Below are 23,814 nucleotides of genomic sequence, written 5' to 3' on the forward strand. Positions count from 1 at the left end.
TCACTTCTCCGCGACCCTCCACCAGCTGAAGTTTTCATGTGCCGCTCAGGTCGCTCACGCCGGGCGGCCCGCGGCGCTCACGCCCGACGGGGAATCGGAGCCAGGCGGGGGCCCCGCAAAAGGCCGGCGCGCAGGCAGCGCCCGCGGAGCGGGGGAACGCGGCCCCGCCGGGAGGTAAGCCCATCCCCGGGAGGGCAGGGGAGCGGCGGCGGAGAGGAGGCAGAGCAGCTCCCGCCTCCCGCCCGCTCTCCTCCCACTTCCCTCGCTCCCGCCTTTTGTGCGCCGAGCCCGGGCGTCAACGGGCGCCGGCGGCCGCGGAGCTGACGGGAGCCCCCGGCTCTTGGCTCCGGGAGCGGCGCTGTGGCGAGGGCAGCAGCGCCAGCCGCGGCCGCTCCCGTAACCAAGGCGCTGCCTTGCAAAGACACACAGACGGAGACAGGCTGACAGACACACGCAGCGCGGAGCGGCGCGGGCTTGGGGGCCGCCTTTGCAGCGCTTCTCCTCCCTGCACCATGCTCTGCTCCAGGCAGCGCCCGCCCGCCGCTCCTTGAGAGCAGCTAGCTCTGCGCCTAGCTAAGCGGGCGACTGGCACCCGGCTCCCCCCCGCCCCCGGTTACCTGAGTTAGCTCCGTCCCGGGGACTTTCGCAGCGCCTCCACCCGCTCCCGCTGTGGCAGCCCTTGGGCGGCGGGGGAGCGAGCCGCCAGCAGCCGGAGGGACTGCAGCCGCCGCCGGGGAAGAGGAGCTCGAGCCCCCGCCTCCGGAGCTCTTCATGGCGTCTCACCAGCAGACCAGGATCCAAGCCTACCTGGAGAAGAATAAGATCGGTCCCCTCTTCGAGGTAAGGTGCGCTCTTGCCGGCCGGCTCCTCCCCGGCGGGCAGCGGTGCGGGCGGGGGAGTCCCCGCAGTGGCCGCGGCTCCCCGCGCAGCCCAGGCGAACGCAGGGGCGAGGATGAGTTTGAGGCGCTGCTTCGGCAGTGCCGGCACCCCTTGCCGTGCACTGCCGCCCCGCACCACGCGTTTGCCCTCGTGTCCCTCTTCCACGCCCCTCCGAATGCCGGAGTATCGCGCAGCCCTCCCTTCCCGGCTATCCCGCGGATGTGCCCCGCTTCTTCGCCCCGCCACGGACGCGCCGCCCTCTGCTCCACAAGATCCCGCGCGGATCCTGAAACAGGTGCCCCTTCGCCCTCCCACCCGCGGCCCCAGTCCCCAGGGACGCCCCATCGGCGCTGTCCGCCTGGCCTCGCCTCGGCGGCCGCGGAGCCCCGCGGTGCGGGACAGCGGCCAGGCTCCGCCGTCCGGCCGCGGGGAGCGGCGTATCCCGCACCTGCCCCGCGCGGCCGGGGGGAGGAGGCACTTCCAAACCCCCCGTCTCCAGGGCGGCAGCGCTGAGCAGCGGGGACTGGGCGAGCCCCGAGGCGCTGCCCCTCCCTGTCCAGCTAGCAATGAGGGAGAGATGGATGCCTCCCCACCGTGAAACCCACTTGGGCACTCGGGAAGAACTCTGTCCTGCGAAAAGTCCATGTCGATGGTGTTTTCTGAAATTTTTATCTGCAGTCATACACTTGGGAACCGTATTTTTGCTATAGATTTTCTGTTTTCTTACAACTATGCACTTGCTTGGATTTGTAGATGCACAGATGTGCATATTTTACTATTTCAGTGCATAAGCTGTGAATACTTAGAATTTGAAAGGGTACTAGAGCAATCGCAATTATTACCATTTTATCATCCTGTTTCTCATGCAGTTTTCACATCTAAATGCACATATATTATACTCTGGCAGTGTTATCCCAAGGCACAAGTCTCCCTTTTTCAGTATTTAACTTGTTCTCAATCAAGCTTACTATATATGAAATCTCTTTTATTCTGGTTTGGTGGATGCCTCGTCTTCAGTGTATATTTTGGGTAACGTTTGCCAACGCCCATAAAAAAGGTTCAAATTTTGTTAGAAAACTGTTCATTAATGTTTTTGTATTTTTTGTGCGCTGAGGCTGTTGAAACAGACTATGTTGGCTCAGTGTCAGAGGTGTTAGGTATTTTTATTTTGCAATAAATAAAGCTCCATTTGATGGAACAGTAACCGAGTACTAGGGAACAGCAGATGATTTTTCTAGTTAAGGAATTAATAAAAAATGAAATATTTGCGTGGTTCAGTTTCTGAATAAAAGACTGTTCAATCAGCAGAATTGCTAGGTGCTTGGCTGCCAGCTGGGGTGAAACCACGACAATACGTAACTGACTCTTGTATATCTCAATGGGAATTAAGTGCTTTGGGGTTATTGAGGGGTTAGGCCCTTGACAGCTGTCATTTTCTTCAAAATTTCCTTAACCCGTTGGTTTGCACATTAAAATTCAAACAAAATACTTGACATCACTGTTTTGAGTCCTGGTGTTTTAACCTAGTTTCTCAGTAGTGTAAGATGCTCATATCTGCTGTTTAGATTCTTGTGGGATGCTTTAGTTATCAATGGTGGAGGGAAAGATGAAGAAGTTGTATTTGTTACAGCATTTCATGTATCACTACATATTTCACTAGTCACTGGAATTGCATTTTGATAGAAAGAATCTGTGAAAGGCTCTTTGCATAACCTTGCAGACTGTCTACAGCTTGTTAATGTACTCCTGTATACCAGGAAGATTTTCTTTTTGTGAGAAATCCACTTACACCTGAATACTAGTGAGTGGTTTCAAGATATAGGGGTGTAGCATTCCTGTAGCTGTTTACAGTTATTTTAATCCATAACAGTGGGAGGAAGAGGATCGTAATTGTTATCTTCTCCACTTCCTGATTAGCTGTTCAAAATCTACTTACATATTTCATTTTGGTGATGTACTTTTTGATCTCAACAGTTTATTGTAGATATACAACCTGTGCTTGATCTTAGTAAGAGGAAGGCATGTATTTGAAGCTGATGGGAATTGATCAAAGACTATGCATAGGATGAAGCTTGTACTCTATACTAGTATTCCTATTATATATTCATTGTGGTGTTTCAAGAATACCATGTGTTCGCAGTCAGATATATTCACTAACACATCAGTTTTTTCATGTGTCTAAAAGTTCTGACACATTGAGAAAAGAGACCTGTGCTTTGTCTTTCATTCAGGAACAGCTAGCATTTTCTTATACCACTTCTAGTTTTAATGCTAATTAATCATCACTTGTCATGGATGACAGTTATCTTTTTTTTCAGTGAGTACTAATCTTCTAACACCAAGTCAGAACACAGCAAACTTGGATTCAATTTTCTGCAGTGTTATTTGCTGAGCAGGTTGTGACTGTAATTGCTCAATATATGCCTCAAGTCAACATTTTAAGGAGTGCAAAAAATAATACTGGATAATTGGAGGCAGTCACAGGAAAGAAGAATGTGGATAGTGAACCTGCAGGCTTTCTGAGATGAAGACAGACATGGTGATGCATAAATAGATTGTATTTCATATTTGCTTAATGAAGGGTCAGTGATCAGGAGGACTTTACACCATGGATTTAAGACAATTGCACAGGCGCAGTTAACTGACAGATGGAACAGGTGGCGGTTTATTGAAGATAAAGTACAATTTCCCTGCATAACAGTCAGTAACAGTAGTTGCTGCTCGCTGCTAGTTGGTCATTCTGTTCCAGTTGCTTGCAGTTATCCTGGTAGTGTCTGTTTTCTCCTTTCTGTCCTATATTTGTGGCCCTCTGTTACTGTGGCTAGGGCTTTTTGTACTTCACTAACCAGCAGTATCTACTTAAGAATGTCTTTGCTTAAGTTTTGTGTGGTGTGGCACTTGAATTATGCTTCTAATTTGTGTGAAAGAGTTCAAGAGAAGTGCTGACACATGAGATGCAGAAAGACCTTAGGCTCTCCCTTGCTTAAAAAGTTGTTTCCATCTCTATAAAGAAAAGCGAGGAATAACCTCCCGGAGAAAGAATTAATGAGCTTCAGCTGACTCAGCAGGTATTGGTCTTCTACTGACTACCAGTACCTGTTAGCAGATAGTAGGAAGTCCTATCCACTTAGCTATGAACGGTAACACACAGATTCACTTAATTCCAAACATTTTTACTAGTTAAATTCTAGTTTATGGGTTAGAGGTGGGAAGGAAGGTGGGTGGGAATTAGTGTGTATATCTAAGACTGTCAATTTTGAGATTTAAGACAGATTACAAATAACTTTGATACTTCAGCCTCATTTTCCCCTGTTGAATGTAGGTCTCTAAGTCATGGCTTTTCAAAACTCTCTCTCCCATTTCATCTTTCAGGTGTCTAAGGTTTTTGCAGGTAAAATTCCTGTGAACCTATAAGTCAACTCCTAAATGCCCCAGGGCATGCAGGTGTTGTTAGTGCTGACAGTAAGGTCTGAAGTTAACTCCTTAAATTCTGTCAGGTTTCATGAGCTGCCTTATTCTGTTCTGTGTAGATTTTGTGTGTTGTGGGGAGAATTTTTTTCCATTTGCTTTTGAAATCTTAGACATCTTTCTGTAAGAGATTATTGGCATCTGAGAATACTGTGGTTAGACAATTTTGGATTTGAGGAATGCCCTTTAGAAATACCTCTTTCTGGGATTTTTGTGGTAACACATAGCATAGCACTACCTTATTTTTTTAAGGGTTTTTTTTCACATTAACTTGGAAGGTAACATGAATTGTAAATGTGAATTATTTCTGTGATGAAGCTTCACTGTTGTTTTTTTTTCTCCATCTTTCTAAAATGTGAACAGGAGGTGTATGCCTAAAATTGGCTGGGACAGAATATTCAGAATCAGCACCCACTCATTTCTGTCTGAGTGAAGTATTGACCCACTTTGTGTTTCAGGCATCCAATCCAATAAATTCTTTTTGTGTGTTAATAATCTCAATGAATAATCCTGCTGCCTGTATCATATATCTAGTTTTCTGTATGACTGTATCTCTTTAGCATCCAGTTGTGTTCTTATTTGGGCAACCTGACAGTTTCTGTGAATTTGAAAGCTGGATCAGCACTCTTAAGAACAGATTGCAATAAATCTTCAAGAGCTGTGAGATAAAATTAGTGTTTCAGAATTTTTTTATTTCTAGAACTGCAGCTAAAAAGCATCCAGCAGGTACACTGTTGTTATGCAAACCAGAGAACTGTGGTTTCTTTCAGTTATAGAAAACCAAAATAACTCTTCTCAAAATAAACATACCAAACCTCTGGTTACCTGAGATTTTTTTCTCCAAGTAATATGGGGTTAGAACTGTAATTTATATTTCAAACAACATAAAGGCTCTGTTCATAATATCACCCTTAGCTTTTCTCATTTAGCAGAAAAAGTTACAGAAGCAAATATAATAAACTTTTTAATTTGTGATTTTTTTTTCCCTAAATGACATAACATTATTATTGTATATTATGCACTGTCTTCCATTATTTAAATAAAATAACTATGCTTCTGACTTAAACCTTAACCTATTTGGTGATGAGCAGTATAGTACATCTTGTGACTGACTTAGTCAAAGTTCGGGAATGAATTTTGGAGTTTGGACTGTCTTCTAAAGCGATGTTTACCCTTGGTTCTTAAATACACAAATGTAGATCTAGTCAACTTGAATGTCTTATTTACTGGTTTAAGATTTCTCACAGAATCAAATTAAATTTTAAGCTGCAATATCTGCAATGTGAATGATAGAGATGCACTCAAAGAGTTCTTTTCTGTTGATCTTGCTTAGATAATATTTTATTTTCATTTGGTGTTATACTTAAATGGTTAGATTCTGTTGCTAGCGTGAAAGAGTCTGTATTCTGGATGATACAAATTTGTTTACAGAAGCATTTAATTTCAAGCAGCTAGATGGAGTCTTTGGAAGGCCAAGTTTTTCGGTACTTAGACATCATAAGCATCATTTTAGGTACTAACTGATTACCCGGTGACATTGTTTCAGCCTTGCAGTCCCTGTTTCAGGGGAGCCAATGTCAGCTGTTTTTCAAGGGATGTGTGGAAACCAGTAGTGATCTAGAAATGCTGTAGTGTTACACAGTGTGGGGTAGGGAATCGCATTTAAGTTCTAATTTTTATTTTTGTTGTTTCCTGCTACAGTAGGGCACTGTGGTAGCCTTGGTGTGTGCTTAAGTAAAAGACCTACTTAAGGAGAATGAAAGTCAAATGGAAAAATTGGTGTTGACATGTCCTTTGCTTTTTGGAGAATTCACTGTACATTCTGATAGTTGCCTTGTTAAAGTTGTCTTCAAGGGAAAAGAAGTGAAAAACCCTAATTAAAACTATGGACACACCCTTCTCCATTAACAGTTTCATGAGCAGTGGCTTTATGATTTTTACTTGGCTTTTGTGCTGACCAACAAGATGCAAAAGTCATCAGAAATTTCCTTGTGGTTGATGCATTCAATTCTACTCTCCTCTGGAATCTGGGTTTAAGAAAAGAATGTTGTTCCTGAATAAGGAAGCATGTTTTTCTGTTCTACAGCAAGTGGGCTTCTTAGTTAGCTTCTTTATTTTAACAAACACACCTAGAAAGACAACTATTATTAATGTTAGCTTCTTTTAGAAGTGTTACTTTGTAAATGGAACTGTTAAAAAATTGAGTTAGAAACATAATTTTTAAGAGCATATCACCAGCATGTTCTTTTACAGTTTGCCACACATTTTGAAGGTCTAATCACCAGTCTTTTTTTTTTCCCCAATGTTTTTTCTTCCCACTTGGTACTTTCCATTTTGTCTCTTGTTCATGCAGATGAAGAAGTGGGGACCAATAATTTCTCATTCTCAATTTTCTAGTGATTGGTTGGTTGGTTTTGTTTGTTTGGTTGGTTTTTTTGTAGTGATTTCTATTTATTATTTTTTTAAAATCTTGGAATGTTTAATTTTTTTGGGAAATATGCTTTTGTATGAGTGGCAGGTGATGGAGATACTTTGTTACCTCTGGACTAGAAAGGTGGCTTAGGTATTTTTGTGTTCACCAACTTTTGGAACAAAGACGACTCAACTCTTTAATGTCTGTAATAATTCAGATAGAAATTAGATGTTGTTTCCTGTATTCTGTATTATTTCTCTTGCATGGATGCACACTTTCTTATACTCCTAAGAAATGTCATACTAAGCTGTGAAGTATGACAGAAGGGTATCTTCTGTTTTAAGAGGCTTCTCTGCCTGAAACCATGAGGAATGGTTAAAAACCAACTGAAAGCAACATCATTTTCAAATAGATTTGTTGGCAAACAATTGTTGGCCCCCTAAGGCAGTGTGCTGTTTCAAACTTTCCTGAAGGTGATGAAAAGCAGTGCTCATTTCATAGGAGAAACAAGGATTCATGAGTTTAATCCTAGGACACAGGTAAAGAGCGTGATCACTTGAAATGCACACCTATGCCTTTACCAAGACAATCCAACATCTATATATGCTCTCAGTATAGATGGTAATATTCTTTCAACAAGCTTGTAACAGACACATTTTTGACAGCCTTAACTTTAATGTCAGGTGATGTCCCTCTGGTTACAGTTATGAGAAATGCCCATACAAAATGAGGAGTGCATGTGAACTTGCTTACCCTTGATAAAAAGAAGGCTATTTTACCTTAGCCACCTCTTATAAAATTTCTGTCCATACAGAGAGTGGAAACTCTTAGCTTCTTATTGCGTATTGGGTATTTACATGAAGCATCCTTTCTCTTTCCTCATTTCCCAGCTCCCCACAATATGCAATGAATGAAATCAATGTATTCATGCCCCAGATTTCTCTATAGTGGCTGGTACAATATACTTATCAAGCTCTTTTGTTGGCTTCTGGAGGAGCTGTTTTCTGGGGCAGGAATGATGAGGTCTTTCAGCTGTGTTGGAGCCTTTTTAAATGGATCTTTCCACCTTCCATAGTCTGTTTTATTTCAGACACTCTGATAGTTTAGTACTCAGAACTGCAGGCTGTGAGGCTGATTTAATAGCCAGCTGCTGCAGGTCCTGTTCGTCTTCATTGCTGGCTGCCCATTCCTGGTGTCCTTATTCCAGAACTGGTAGTTGTGTCATACTATGGTTACCCAGTTTGGGAATATGAAATACAAGAAAAGAAGTCTGCAAAGAAGTGAAAAATGTTCAGTTGGCTGAGCTCAGTCGGTCACTGTGGTCTGATGAGGACCATGGCAGTGACTTGGGACAGAAAATGTACGTGGCCAGAGAGTGAGGGGAAGGAGGTAAGCACAACTGTGTTTTTCTCCAGTAGCAAGCTGCTAAATGGGCATAAGTGATCTGCAAAGCTTATGTGCTGAAGTTAGCTTCATATGGATCTTGCCTTTTAAAGGTGCAGTTCTCCACAGGCTGGGAGAATGCCATGGAGCCCAGCCCAGTCGATTCTGTGAAGGAGCAGAAGGGGGAATTGAATAATTGGGGAGGATGGCTGAATGAATTAGGAAGAAGCAGACCATATGAATACACTGAACCTGAGAGTGAGAAGGAATAGGAATGGGAAGAGGGTGGGATGACAAAGATTAATGCTACATTGCCAACATGTTCTTTTTCTTTTCTATTTTTCTTCTTATAATCTTCAGTGAAATGGTTACCTGGCATCTGTACTCTCTTTTTCTAAGGAAAGGTTCAAGTGCTTGTAGTTGCTAAGAATATAACCGAAGGGTAAGAATCACAGGACAAATATGAGAAAATATAACTTCTTATCATCTAAAGAATATGCATGTTTTGCAGTGTCTGACTCATACTTCTGGTACTTCTTCTTGTCTATACTGCTTGGGCTACATTTGCTGGGGAGTTAAAGTACTTATCAGTACTATTAACACTGGTTGCTGTGCCATGAACTTCATGAAGGAGTTACACTCCAATTTGACAGGCATTGAGCCTCTGCTAACATTTGTATGAGTGGATAAGTAAACTGATGATCATGAAATATTTCTCTGGTCAGGTATCTATCTCAAAAAAAAGGAATTCTGAATGATAAGTTTGGTGCACTAGTGCAGAAAAGCTGTTCTGTATTGTTGATAACAGAATTTGTCCTAGAAGCCTAAGTTGAAGCAGTCGCTTCTGGAGACATGGGAGATGGTTCACAGAACTGAACAGGAAGGGTGGTTTCAACTGTAGTTAACCTTTGAAGAGAACCTGTGGAAGCAGTTGTGCACAGGGCATTTTGGAAGAAAAGAAGTTTATGCTACAGATTCTGTGATAGTTTTGTAGAGATGGAATTGGGAGGCACTTGTGTAAATAAGGATACAGTTTCTTTTGAAGAAGAAAAAAAAGAGAGACATGGCATAAGATTCCTGGATTTTTGACTGGGTGTACTGGGATTTCTCAGACTGAAATGTGTATGTATGCATGTGCATGAGCTCTGAAACATTGGGACACACCTACTAATTCCATGTGTGCTGGACAGAGGTCCTGTATAAATGCGGCAGGTGTTGTGTGTTCCTGTTCAGACACATTGTATTAACTGCACGTGTCCGCTGCAGTTTGGTATGAAACGCTCAATACGCTACACCCAACGTGACCTGGAAATTCATCTTCCTAAGCAGTCTGAAGAATCTTGTCCTTCCTACCTAATGAGCACAAAGCAGAGATGTTCAGGAGAACAGAAGCTGGGGAGAAAACCAAGGTTCGCAGATGCAGCGGGTGTGCCATTATGAACCATCACCTGTAATTGTGCTGGGGATGAACTCTTCACAGGATTAACCTCAGAAAAATGACAGGCTGCAACTCACTGAGTATCTTTTTAAGACACATACTTTTGCATGATGTAGAGCCTCCAGGAAAAAAATAAAAAGGTGTTTCAGAGCTCCTCCTAAGTGTGCCATGATTCAGAATAATACCATTAGATAGTAATACCTGTAGTCTAACACAAAGTGTGAGATAGCGAAGCTATTTGGAGATAAAGACTGGACAGAGACTTATCACTATGGAACAAAGAGGAGATACACACAAATAGAAGACTAAGTTGCTGGAGTAACAGATTTAATCTTGATTTCTTACTCTGTGAAGGAGGAATACCTGAAAGAAAAAGCAGGGACGAAGAAGGAGCAAAGGTAAATAAGAAACTCAAGAGAATTTATTTTATTCTATGTTTCCCTATGATTATAGAAAAAAAAGATTAGAAGAATGAAGTTAGCCAGAGTGAAGATCCAGTTAATATTTACTTAAACACTGGAGAAAAAGATAAGAGTTCAGGAGAGGAAATAAAATATACGGTAGTTGGGATACTGAAATGGTAGTCAGTTATCTGGCTGCTGCTCCTACTTCTGCTGCTGCTGTCCTGCTGCATTATCACGTATTATTCTGTGCTTGTGTTTCCCCTTTCTTTGTCTTGTTTTTCTGCACAGAACCTGCAAACCACTCTGGGTCCTACAGTCTTCACATGGTTTAGGAGTTTTCACAGCAAGGCCCTTAGCTCATTATGGTCCTTCTGCTTCCTCTTCTTTCTTTGTGCTACCTCAGTGTCTGGTAGTGCTTTTAATCCCTTTAATTGGTGCCACACAATAAAACAAAAATTGATTTCTTCCCTGCTTAGTGTGGTGGTTCAGAGCACGGACAAGTCTCAAGGCTGCAGTGTGATCTGTGTGATCCCATTGTGTTCCCATGGGGAGCCCTGCTGCAGTTGGTGAGACCCTGATTTACAAGAGGAAGGCCCTCACTCGTAACCAGGCAGATTTAGTCTAATATTAAATAAACAGCAATCAAATCATCAGGAAGCTTTAATAGGGCAATCGCTGTCAGGGCTGGGAAGTTACTTTGCAGTGTCAGAAACAAACTAAAACATACACCAGTGACTCACAGGCATTGTTTTCTAAATAAAAAGCGTAGGAAAATGAGACTAATAATGCTTTGGCTGTTATTAAAAATAACCCTACAACCCAAAAACCTGTCACATCTTCTAAAAATTCCCAGATCACAACTTCTAGAAATAAAGTGATTTTTAATTGCCTAAACCATTGCAGTCTTGATGGTAGAAGTGTCTAATAAGAAATGATGGGCCTAACTCCAGTTCTATGTACAATTCAGTTATTTGTCCTTAAAAATTACCATTACTACCCGTAGAAAGTTTTAAATTGTTAGTACAGTAGTATTTCCTTAAATGTCCACTAGCTTTCTTGTAAAATGTAGTCCTTCAGTCCTTTGTTTCAGAAACCTAAACCAGAGGATAGCTCATGGATGTTGCAGGTCCTGTCTCTGGTAGGTCAGTGAGGGCATGGTGACTAAATCTGCAGTGACAATTTACATGAAGAAGACAATCAAAGTGCAAATGACAGGTAAAACTGGTTTATTTCTAAAAACTATGTGTTGAAGTTACTTTGTTTGACCTAGAAAGTGATATTACTATGTTAATTCATAGGATGTAATTATTAGAACTCATATTTTTTTATGAATTCTTTTTTCATGCTATTTTTTCTTTTGGGAAAATATATATTCATTAGCTTATATTTTTGGTACACAGAGACCAATAATATTTTTTTTTTAATTTCATACTTATGCTTTGCATTATGTAAAAGGGGCATTAATATTGCCATCATATAGTGTCCAACATCCTCTCATTTCAGAGGCTTTTTTTGCAGCTTAATATTGACATTTTCAACTGCAATTTAAAGCTAACACGAGAGGGATTTTTCACATTACTTAGGTGAGGATTTTTTAAGGACTTGGGCATGCAAGTAAGTTTTTAATGAAACAAATAAGCAGTAATGTATGTGACAAATCATGAAGGTAAACTATATACTTTGTTCATCTCTTTACAGTAGCTTTACATATTCTGCAAGTCTGAACCACTTTTAGAGACAGTAACTATAACTTCTCAAGGCTCTGGCAGAGCAATGAACCTGGAAGTGCCACTGGGAAGCAGTTTGGGAATCCCAGAAGGTGGCTTCAGACATGTAGAACATGGGTATCTCTGCATTCAGTGTTAACATTTCCTTCCCCTAGCAATTTTGCTACTGTGTCTCTCATACCTGATCCTTCATGGTTCATGCTGCATTGTAAACTTGAATACTTCAAGCCTGTACTGTTAAGATCAAAATGGACACCTGCATGTCTTTTTCCCTATGTGTACCTAATCTTCAATTTTCTTCTTTTAGTCTGACTATGATGGGGTCATCATTCTCAGAAATTTCTTTGCCTTGAGCAGCAGAAGTATCTATTTTAATTTGACTTGAAATAAAAACATTATCCATGAAGGCAGAGAATGTTAGAAATCTTTCAGAACTTTGAAAAAAGTATCATTAAAGTTTCTCTGTCATCTTGCTGGCTGATGAGGAAAATCATACAAGTGATTTTCGCTTAACTGATGGATGATAAAAAGTCCATATGGAACCAATCAGAGGTGTATTTTGTTTCCTATTGCACTGGAATTATTAAGGTGTCTTCCCAGTTGGGGCTGAACATAAATACAGGTATGCTGATATCCATTATTAGAAATAAAATAGTTACCAGTATCATACGGTAGAATTTAATAGATGGTAGTACACAAAATGCAGGAAGATCTATATTATAGAAACAAATTGGTCAATATTTCTTTTTTATTAGTTAACCTAGTTATTTAGATACCTATCAGAATATTATTAATTCATGCACTTATAATCAAATTTTTTTATATCTGTGGACTGATAGCAAAAGATTCCTGTATTCTTGCATTTAAAGAGACCAATTCTTTTCATTCCAATTTCATTGTGGATTTTGCTTTTTTTCCAAATGGCAAAGGTCAAATGTATGTGTAATTAGGAAAAAACCTCATCTACATTTAAATGAACACAGGTTAAAATAACTGCTAATAGAAAAGTGTTACTTGTAATAGTTAAAAGATTTTTATAGTTTCTACTTGCAGTTAGAAAAGCAGAGTATGAGCAGTGTTGAACCAAACTGAACAAGACTGAGTGTTCTCAAAGGTGTTTGAGAGCTTGCAGATGGTCTGCAGTGGTGATTGTTCTGACAAGATACTGTGCATGGTTTTGTACCTGTGACAAGCAAATCAGTGTGACATTTCCTGTGGGGGGAAAAGAGAATGCAAGTAGCTTTAGGTCAATCAAGCAACTGCTTATTTGTGGAACAACTTCTTTGTCTTCTTAAAATGCTATATCAAAAACACTCCTTAGTCTTGTTTAAGGAATTTCAGCTACAATTGCAGAATATAAATTCTACAGATGTAAAATAACTCTTTATATTTTGATGTGGTGAAAATTAATTTCCAGATTTTTCTATGGCAACAAATTCTGACCTTTCCAGTTCAGGAGCCTCTGATGTATTGGTGCATATTAAATATTTAGATCTGTTTAAAAAGCTGATTACAACATTGATATGAAGTCTTAAGAGACCAAGTCAATCTCTCACAGGTAAATAAAAGGAAATTAAGATCCATATCTGAATAGATATTAATCTATTCAAAGTGTATGAATAGAACTTGTAATTAGACTGCATATAACCAACTGTTGTTTAGTTGCTGTACTAAAGGAACATCTCCAAATGACATGATTTAAGTAAATTCTAACAATCAGGGCACATCTCTTAAATTCTTTGGCATTTGTTTAGTGATCATTACCTGAGCAAACTTAGGGTAGCAGTTTAAGTCAAGATAATTAAATCTGTGTTAGAACTTCCTTGCCTTGGACTCTGGTAACTCACATTCTCTATTTTGTGTCACTGTAGTTGCTGGTTATTATTGAAGTTCCATGTGAATAGTTTAAAAATTCTTAGTCAAGATTAAAAAAATATGAAAACAATTTTTATAATAAATTTAATGCATAGAACTTACACAGAGTATTTGTTAACTTTGGCTACACACATTGGGCAGTAGAAATTTTTAAAACATCATCTCCTCTTTGTTCATATTTGTTTTCCTGTATAACTTGAGTAAATATAATCCTGTAGGAATGCAAAGCTATTTGTCTCCTTTTTTCGTTGAGGATACGATCCAAGCCATTATGTGCATTTAGTTACAAGCCAAATTGCTGAAATTTCCGTAGAGTCTGGGATTTGTTAGTCACATTGTTAGGACTGAACACTGCATGGGTAGTACTATGTGTCTATCTAGAAACCCCACATACTATGAACTTATCCATAGTACTGAATACAAAAGTACAAAGCAATGTCTGAAATATTAGCTAGGTCTCAAGTGTCAAGCTAGAGTTAAAAACAGGTGTTACTGTGCAGTTTTTCAGAGATAATCTTAGCAATTTTAAAATAATCTTTACTTGCATTGTGAATTTATTTGGAGTATGGCTTAGTCCTAAGCTTTTTTGAAGTTGGCTTTTTTTTTTTCCAGTTGCTTGTGCTCTTAGCAGGGCTTTGGCAGATGCCACAACCTAGGAGTTCATGGGAGGCATGGAAGGCAGTTACTCTCTAGTGCAAGTATAGTAGATTCATGCTGCCTCAAAGCACTTTGTGGTTCTCTACAAAAATGTAGTCTTTTTAGTCACTTGTATGTGCTTTATGTGTACAATAGACAGAAGAGTAGTAGTGAGCATGTAAAATGGAGAGAAAAGCACAGGACCAGGCTATCAAACTTGTGGCTCTAAAGTTTGCTGTAAAACTTGATTTGACAGGACTTGCTTTGAAGTCATGCCACTGTTGGTGGAATAAGCCCCACTGCACACCTTGTAGTTATCAGTACAGTGAAGCAAGCAGGGGGATTAGGGGGTGTTTCAGGCAATGGCTGGGGCAAGTGTCCACCTTGCTTATGACTTAGATAGGACTAGGACTTTCACTAGCACTGCACTAAATAATTGCTTGCTGCATAACTCCAGATTTAGGTCCTCTGTCTTCTGCTGGAAATATTAACAATTGAAATCTGGAATTTTAAATAGTAAGAATGACACTTTTAATTCCTAGACCAAATTTATCAATGTCATACTTCTGGTATTGTGCCCCATCCAGCTGTGGTGGGTGGGAATGAATAAGCGGCTGGTGGGTGCTTAGCTGCTATCTGGGGTCAACCAACCTGGAGTAGCCACAAAAATACCTGCTGCTTTAGTTTTTAGCATTACCCTCCCTCAGAAAAAAAAAAATTGTGTCAGAAGGTTGAAGCTAAGTCAGTGAAGTTTAAACTGGAAATATGATGAGATTATTTTTTTTTTAACAGTTGCAGTAATGAATCAGTGAACATGGTGGAACAAGTGACTTCACCTTAGACCTTGAAATTGGAATAAGATTACTTCAGCTGATCAGAGAAAGATCAACTCTAGCCTGTTGAGTTAGCTTTTAGGTAAGGCAGTGATGTGCAGTCAGTGTTGTTTTATGGCTGTAATTTTAGTCCAGGTTGTAATAGTCTTTCCTAGCCTTTATCTATAAGTATTCCTTTTGATGTAAATCCTACAGACCAGCAGTTTTCATTTTCTTTTGGCTGAACTGTGAAGTGCATAGCCTTCAGGGTAGATTTCCAGTGGTTGATAGAGTGGATTAAAACTGAGGAAGATTTCTGAATTACGCTTCTGGGAAACCTTACAGTGTTTCTGCAATAACCTGAACTACCTTCATTTGATAAATCCGTGCTGAGTTCAGATAATGATATGGTAGGCATAATTTCACAAGCATGAGATTGTTATGCAGAGATACAGGCCTACAGAAAGAAGTGTAAGCTATCATAGAAAATCTTCAGGATTTGAAAACTGTGGAAGAAAACGTGATAAAGGTTGCCATGCTTGGCATATCCGAGAGCATGTCTTTAACCTTTTCTTCTTTTACTGAGAATTAGTTAATGTTTTAGAGTAACCTAGTAGCAGTGACTTCCCTTTTGACAGCATTCTTGTCTGGGATGCTTGAATGGGAGAAAGGAAATATTTCAGTAATAAAGGCAAAGATCAAAGGTGTTTGAAGCTATTTTGTGAACTCAGGAGCGGTGTAATATATTTGGGACAAATATATTTGAAATATTAAGAATAAGATAAGAGGAAAAAAACTCTCAAAGGATAAGTAAGTGAAAAGATATAGCAAGAGGTTCAGGTAGGTATTACATGCTATAATGTGTGTGGAGGAGTTGAATAAACTGTCATGAGCTTACTCAGTGAAACTTTGGAATTGTCCGCCAGACCTCATCCATGCAAAAGGTTTCTAATTAGGTTACTAATTAAGATCAATGATGCGTATTTTATAAACTGTCACATACGTGAGTTGGAATTATATCAAATAGGGCTAGTTCATCCAAGTCAAGGAACTGACTTGCAAAGGGTTTGTAGTGTAATGAGTATACTGTTTCCATTCTGCTCTCCAGGGTCTCCCTGAAAATTGGTTACTAACATAGCCCCAAAAATTGGTCTTCTGTTATTGAATTGGTACAGATATTTAGTAGATGAACATTTAAGAAAGACTGTTAGCTATTCATTGTTTGTTTTTAGACTTCCTCCTATTAATGTCATTGTATGAACCAAAAGTTTACATATCAGTAACATACAAAAGCTTGTATATCAGTTATTACTCTGATTTGAGACATTAGAAAAGCAGTCTGAGACTTCAAATGGTAGTAGTCTACTAGTCCCTACTGTAGATTTCCCTACCAGTGCCACCTTTAGGTGAATTTTGTTTGCACCTTAGAATTAGGGCTTTGTACTTTCATCACATTTTTTTGTACTTGTATCAGCTTTGTACTTTCTCTTTTCTTCTATGTCCAAAGTATTTTCTCTGTGGGTTGTGTTCCATGTTGTGTAGTGCAATTTTGTGATATTAAATTAGCTGCACAGCTGTCTGAAATGGCAGCAGTGAGTAGTGTTGAGGGTTTGAAAAAAAAATAAAGAATTGGTTGAAAATTTCTCAGTCAGTTCCAGGAAAAGGTGTGAATATTTTCATGAGAAAGCTGAATAGGGCGACTAATACTATAGAAGTTTGCTCTCAACTGTTATTCTACCATGGTTAGTTTGAAACAACTATTATGGTATAGGCATGTGAATTGTGTTTACGGGGAAATTTATTTAGGGTCGAGTACTTTATTTTATGGGAGATGTGGTGATCATTTTATGAACACTTGAAATATGTTGAAGTCCATTTTGTTTATAATCTATAATGTGATTTTACTACTTTTAGTTCTAAATTGCTTGAGAAGATTTGAAGCCTAGCTATTTTCAAAAAAAAAGTATGGCGGTATTTTTTCATTTATTTCCATAGAAAATAATATTTTCTGGCAGAAGTAGTATTTACCTTGCTGCACTCATTTGAGAATTTCAGACTCTTAGTTTAAGCAGTAAGAATAATGTTGAAATATACTTCTAAAACCTTTTGTTTCCTTGCTGTGTTACTGCAGAAATCAGAAAGGAATTCTGAAGGAAAAAGTGTCAATCACAAAAAATTTACTGAACCTACTTTCGTTCCGCAAGTTTTCTCTCAATTTTATATCTTCCTTGTTTATTTACAGCCTGTAGGAAGTGATTAGGAAGCCTTAATGTAGATATCTTCTAAGTGTCCAAGCTCCACTGTAGTGTGTGTGTGTGTATGTGTATATATATATATATATATATATGCAGTCAGTGGACCCAGGAGAGCAATTCTTCTTATCCTTATCCTAAGTGGACATACACATTGACTAGTCAACTGGGAACCCTCTAGCCTCTCTTGACTTCTTTATTAGCAAGATCACCATTGACATCACTGGGAAGACTTGCTGTATTTAATTGACTTAATTTGGAAATGCATGCCATCTAAACCTCAACCACCTAGTCTGTTTGGTCAGGAGAGAGAGACAGACATCTTCTGAGGGCAGTTCACTCTTATCTACTTTAAGCATCTAAACCGTGACCAAAGAGCATAATAGAGCCAAAATCTGTGCATGCTGTGCCATAGTCTGTAGAAGTCTCTGCAGTTAAAACGCGTCATTGTTGTGTAGTTACTGTTACCAATTACAGGGCAAGATAGAATGTCTCTTAATTAACTTAATAACCTGATAGGTACGTTTAGACATAGCTAATTAGGACTTTCTTGTAATTGGGCCCATGATTAATAGACTGTGAAGACTGTTTCATTTGTATTAAATGCATGGACAGTCACAAGGAAATTAAAATTTGAACCTTCATTGAATAACTAATAGAGGACCTCAGGATAGTACAATAACAAATGATTATTCTCTTTATAAAGAATTAATATATTAAGCTGCTACTTTAGACCTGTGGGTTTTTTCCAAGATCCTTTGCAGCCTCATCAGTGTGTGTGCATGAATCTCTCTTGGAAACATCCACAAATCGACTTGTACAAGTTTTTGTTTTGGGTTTTTTTAATACAGTCTATGTAACGTAGTTTAGTAAAACTAAATGTAAGAACATGTGAAGTTACCATTACAGAAGAAAGTAGAAATGATTTGCACAATGCAAGGTTAAATTCTTGAAGGAGTTAACTGACAGAGCTTACATCATCTTGCCATTCTTTCTCATTCTGCCCTCAGTCAAGGCAGAACCAAATTTGGAGCAATATAATGGGGAAGCAACAGAAACTGATGTATTCACCCTAGTCTGTAGTAACCATGGAAGTTCCCTTTCACTCCTTTTCTGTGCTCCAGTGTGTCTCATGGATGCACAGGGATTTCATCTGAACAGGCTTCCTCACTTGTTACACAGTTGGAAGGAAGAGACTGAGAGGAGTCCTATTGATAGAAAAGACAAAAGGACATGGAGTGAAAGGAAGACATAGCAGTGGAAAGAAGATAGGAGGAGAGAGATTATGGGTAGTGAACAGTTCATTTGGCAGCATGGACACCCAGTCTGCCCTGTCTTTTTATTTACTGTAAGGCACACTGTGCACAGAAGAACATAGTTTTCTTATTTGAATTGTAGAACACTTAGAAATTTCAGCCAGAAATGCAAAAAGTATAGTTAATGTTTCTAAGAGATATATGTGTCTTGCATTTCTGTTTTCATGCATAATTGAAACTTATCTGATGATTTTTTCATCAAGAAATGATTCTCAATTTCAATGATCTTGTGCCATTTTCATTCTGCTCTTAATGCAGAGGCGTCTTCACTGAGAATAGTTGGTTTTTTCCCTTTTCTTTTTCTTGTGAAACCTTGCCTACTTAGCACATTGTGAGTCAGATCAGACTGCTACTAACCAAAAAGGAATTTTATTTTTGTACCCTGTACACTTTAGTTTTTCTTATTTAATACATTCACTTTTGTCATCTTTTTTTGAAACATTTCAAATGTGTAAGAGTATATTTAGACTACCATGTAGTATGTTATTCCTACTGTCTATTAAGATGTCATCCAAGCAACAGATGAGATCATCAAATAAACTTTGGGTAATTTAATCAGAAGTTTAAATTAGTTTTACTAGCAAATGGTGATAAAATGAGAATACCCCTTAATAGGCATATATAATCTGTAATGTCTTTTCACCTTCACTGAAGTATATGTTTTTTACTTGAAAATGAGCCGAGTGCTCACTAAGTACAGTTACTGCCTGTCTGAAGCTTTTTTTTGTGTGTGTGTGTGTGTTTTGGTTTTGTTTTTCTTTCTCTTGCCTCTTCCACCCCTCCTCCTCATGACATAGCCAAACAACAGTCAGATAACATATTTCCATGTAATCGCCAATTTGACGGGGATTACAGAAGTCTCAAAGGAAGCATGAACTTGAAGAGCATATGTTGGGGGCTGTGCAGATGGAGTTAGGTCCCTTGATGAGCTGGGTGGCAGAAATTGGTAGAAGGGCGGTAGTGAGGGTCATGGAGTTATGATCTTACTTCTGGGATCTCTGACTGTGTGTGTGGGAGAAGGATATGGAAGAGAGATGACACCTCCTGTATGTGAATGTGGATTTACACAGCTATTCTGATGCTACCCTCACTACTTTTGTTATTTGTTCTTTGCACGTTCTCCAGAGTTCAGGAACTCCATGGAAAGTGGCAAGTTGGAGACCACTTTCAAACCTTGCTTGGAGCAGCTTGAGAAGCAGATCCCTGAGAGCTTCTTTTCTCCCCTTTTGCAATGGAATACTTGCAGTAAAGAGCTTTGTCTTTAATGGCAGGCTTTGTAATCTGAGTCACATTTGGGTTCATTTTAAGTTGCATTTACTTTTAAAGACAACTCTGAAAGTGCTTGAGGCAAATCAGTTTGAGGCTTATTACACAGAAAAAGTAGTATTTTTTTGAACTGCATACTCTTTTCAGTTTATGAGGATTCCAGCAATGTTCCTTCCTTTTTTTTTTTCCACTTTAGATGTAAAGGATTGGTACAACAATTTGTTACTCCAGATAGGTAAAAGTAGCCTATATCTACAGTTTTTTTAAACTTTTCTAACTGCTATCACAGAAAAGGACTGTTTATTCTCTGGGACAGTGCAGATTGTCATATCACTCAGGTCTTATCAATATGTTTACAGTAGATAAAAAAAAGCGGTCCTTTTGTATAGGATCCAATTTCACATCACCTCAAATAGAACTTTTTTTTACTACTTTGTACGATTATGTTCTTTATTTTTATTACTAGATCTCAGAATGAGGTAAAGAATCCTGTAAGCAGTTTTAATTTATTAGATCTCTTCATGTTAATTAAAGATTATTCCTTCCTGTTACAACCAAGTCAGTTACAAAGACAACAACCAAGTAGCCTTTGTCATACATTGGCATGTAGGCATTCTAAAAGTTTTATTTTTGTGTACTAACTTTTTTAGTGCTACATTAGTTTTGTAATGTATTATTAGTAAATTGTCACCCCTGCGCATCTTTAAAAATTTAATTGAATCAGTTCTCATTAATCTTAGTTCATATTAATCTAAGATAGAAAAATAATTTTCAAACCATGATTCTGAGAAATTATTTAAATTACAAGTCAGCTATTACAGATTGGCACTTTTCCATTGGTAATAGGATCCTCAGTGGAATTCCTGCAGCTATGGCGGTCCATTACAAGGACTAGATTACATCTTTTCATTGTCTCTAGTTCTTTCCATAGTCACTAGTTCTGTTTGGCAGGGAAAGAAAGAAAGGGTTGCTGTTAGTGTTGCCAAGCAACCAAAATATGAATTACTCTGATTTCTGGATTTTTCTTGTATGATGTATATGAGAGGGTTTCTCCTACCTTGGTGAGAGACAGTCTAGATGAAGTTACTCTCCATAGCTTTAAAAATTCTAAGATTAGTAAGTAGCTTAATTTCTCCCTGTGGAGTTCCATTTTGAAACCAAAGACACCTGGGGGTTTTTTGTTCCCTGTAGATAGATATCAAAAATCACATCACAGAAGATAACATCTTCACAAGACATGAGACTGGGCATATTTTCTCCTTTTTGTTTTCTGAAATTAAATTTCTCTTTCTGAAATTGAAAGCTTGTTTTGCTTTGTTTTCACTTATATGTAATTGTTTATGCCACTACTTGTATAAAAAGAATGGAAAGTCTTGGAGTGGACAAAGATAACTTGCTGTGCCTTGGTAATCCTGCCTGCTGTTATTCATGTTTACTGCTATTTGGAATACTTCTTTTGAAGTATCTTTTCCCAACACACTTAACTGATGGTAACTGCTAAGTAACTGCTGGTATTTGAAAAATTTGAAAAATTATTTATTTATTAAATTAAAATGTGTGGAAAAGATGAAGTGAGGATAGACTTAAGTGTGTGTAGTTATGGTAAGATTTATGCTTGGGGGTAGGTGAAGAGAATAAATGCTCTGAATAACTTAGCTAGGTTTTTTTGTTGTAGTTGGTTTGTGGTTTTGTTTGGTTTTGTTTTCTTTCTGATTTTGTGGTACATTCCTGTAATTTTTTACTTCTGTGCAGCTTTTTTGTTTTTCAGTGACGATCACAAATTTCCTGTAGAACTATGTGGGTTTTGGGGTCACCTCACCTGCCACATGACTAATTCATTTCCTCTCAGAGCACATGTGCAGCACAGAGCCACAGCTTCTTTCTGGACTCCTAATGTGTTTTATGTGTAGGAAGCCAGGAAGAACCCCAGCAGCAGTATGGAGAGTCCTTCTCTTTCTGCAGCCATGCAAGGCCAAGGTGTAAAACAGCAGTTGGGTAGTATCAGTGCATGGCATAGAAAATACTTTCCTCTTGACATTGGTTTTGTATCTATGTCTGCAACAGTGAAATAAAATATTTGCTCGTGTCTATACAATTGTATTTTTGAGGACTCGCTTTAAAAAATATTTGCCTATTTGATCAGACCTTGGAGTTCCCAGATATGAATCCATATTCTAACCAGGTAATTGTTTCATGTCTGTGTGAAATGAAAAATACATGAACTTTCCTGATACACAAATTTCCAAGGAGAGGAAACTTGCATGTATGGGTCAGGCAAGAGCTACTTGCTGCTCTGAAGAGGTACTTGTTGTGCATGGTTAAATGAACAGTATTCAGATTGTTTGGGGTGAATTTGAACAGGTAGCAAGGACTAGATTTTTTTTAACCAAAATTCCAGTGGATAAGAGACCTTATAGGCTAATAACACTTCAGACATGAGTCTTTCATAGGGGAAAGCTAGCAGTAGTTTGAGGAGGTGGATGTTTCTAGCTGTTTTCTTCAAAGCTGAAAACAGTTTTCCTTCATAAATGCTCATTTACTTTTGGTAAATACAAGATTAGTTTAGGTGCAATATCTCACTAATTTTTTGTTCTGTTTTAATTTTCTAAAGGAGTTGATGACCAAACTGATAACAGAGACACCTGACCAGCCAATCCCATTTCTAATTGATCATCTTCAGTCCAAACAGGGGAACCGCCATCAGCTTCAGAGAACGTTGTCTGGCTCTGCTGCCCTTTGGGCAGAGAGTGAAACATCAGGTATGTTCTGTGTGCTGGAAGGAGCTAGGCTCCTGTATAATTTTCCCACACTTTTGTCCATGATTTCCTGAGTGAACATATACCTACTGAACATGTACTACTCTATGGTTTTGAACATGCAGAATAAATCCGGTTTGTCCAGTAGATACTAAACTTAATACACGTTACTGGCTATCACCTCAGCCTGTGTACATATGATGTGAGTGTGGGTCGTAGTTACAGAGTGGAAACAGTCCAGTTCTCAATGAGAAAGTATGTACATATAAAAGTTCTTGGGTTTTTTTGCTGTCCTCTTTGCTTTCACTTTCTCTTTTCTTTGTTTTCCTTTTCCCTCCCATGGTGTATTTGTGCCAGAGATTAACCTCTATCGGGGCATTTTCTTTAGTAATACATATTTTTAACGACCTATCATTCCAACCCTTAATGAGAAGATGCTATGCTACTTTATGAATTCTAGTGTAATTTTGGATTGCAGATCTTCAGAAGCATTTAAAAATATTCTGAAAAAAATATCTGCTTTGATTGTAAAGTAGAAATCTTAGCTTTGATGTTCTGGTAAAAGCTACTATTACAATGTTAGTTTTGTGTTTAAAAATTGACTGTTTCAGACTATAGTAGAGCTTAAATAGTTGCTGGCTGATAGTCAAAATGTTGGTTAACTGACAAATCAACTTTTTATTTATATCAAATATACGATTTTAAGCATAGGTGGTAAAACTTAAGAAAATAAATGGACATTAAGGACTTCTTCATAACAAAAAATAGACTTCTTTTTCATTAAAAACCTATTAATTAATTTCTAAATTTTGATATTTAGGAAATGGAATAAATATATTCAATTTAATAGAAATCAGAGAAAGAAGAAGAAAAAGAACTGTCTTTGGTTTCAACTGATAGACCTTGTGTTTTTTGGATTAATTGTTTATTAAGTCTTGGGAAAATGACCCTACAAATTTTACAACTATCTGATTTGATTATTTTAACAGAAAATAAAGGAACAAGAAGAGATTTTAGAAGTTATGATAAGCCTTGGCAGGTAAATGCAAAAAAGCCCAAAAAGTCGAAGAGCGACCTTGCTGTGTCCAACATTTCTCCACCATCGCCGGAGTCCAAGTCATGTAAGAAAGCTTCACTACATTAACAATTTGTGCATACTTTCAAAACCATAGTATGTTTTTCTGTTGAA

The 23,814-nt window shown here is 38.7% G+C and overlaps 1 protein-coding gene and 1 long non-coding RNA gene across 7 annotated transcripts in view; one reads left to right on the plus strand and one right to left on the minus strand.

The window, feature by feature from the left end:
- LOC127461570 (uncharacterized) overlaps positions 1-23,814 on the minus strand; it is a 364,419-nt gene that overhangs the window by 38,783 nt on the left and 301,822 nt on the right. The gene's annotated exons all lie outside the window — the stretch shown is intronic.
- The window catches only part of CUNH8orf34 (chromosome unknown C8orf34 homolog), a 148,603-nt gene continuing 125,110 nt past the window's right edge, over positions 322-23,814 (plus strand). For 5 of the 6 annotated variants that reach the window (XM_051768801.1, XM_051768811.1, XM_051768792.1 and 2 more), the window contains exons 1-3: positions 322-840; positions 22,481-22,628; positions 23,615-23,746. In XM_051768801.1, the coding sequence (XP_051624761.1) occupies positions 772-840; positions 22,481-22,628; positions 23,615-23,746 (349 nt within the window). In that variant the 5' untranslated portion in view covers positions 322-771. The remainder of the gene's footprint in view (positions 841-22,480; positions 22,629-23,614; positions 23,747-23,814) is intronic. The other variant, XM_051768830.1, reaches the window with a different exon arrangement.

The sequence above is a fragment of the Manacus candei genome, unplaced genomic scaffold (assembly GCF_025592945.1).
Source record: "Manacus candei isolate 608988 ecotype Guabito, Panama unplaced genomic scaffold, ASM2559294v1 h1tg000008l, whole genome shotgun sequence".
Lineage (NCBI taxonomy): Eukaryota > Metazoa > Chordata > Aves > Passeriformes > Pipridae > Manacus > Manacus candei.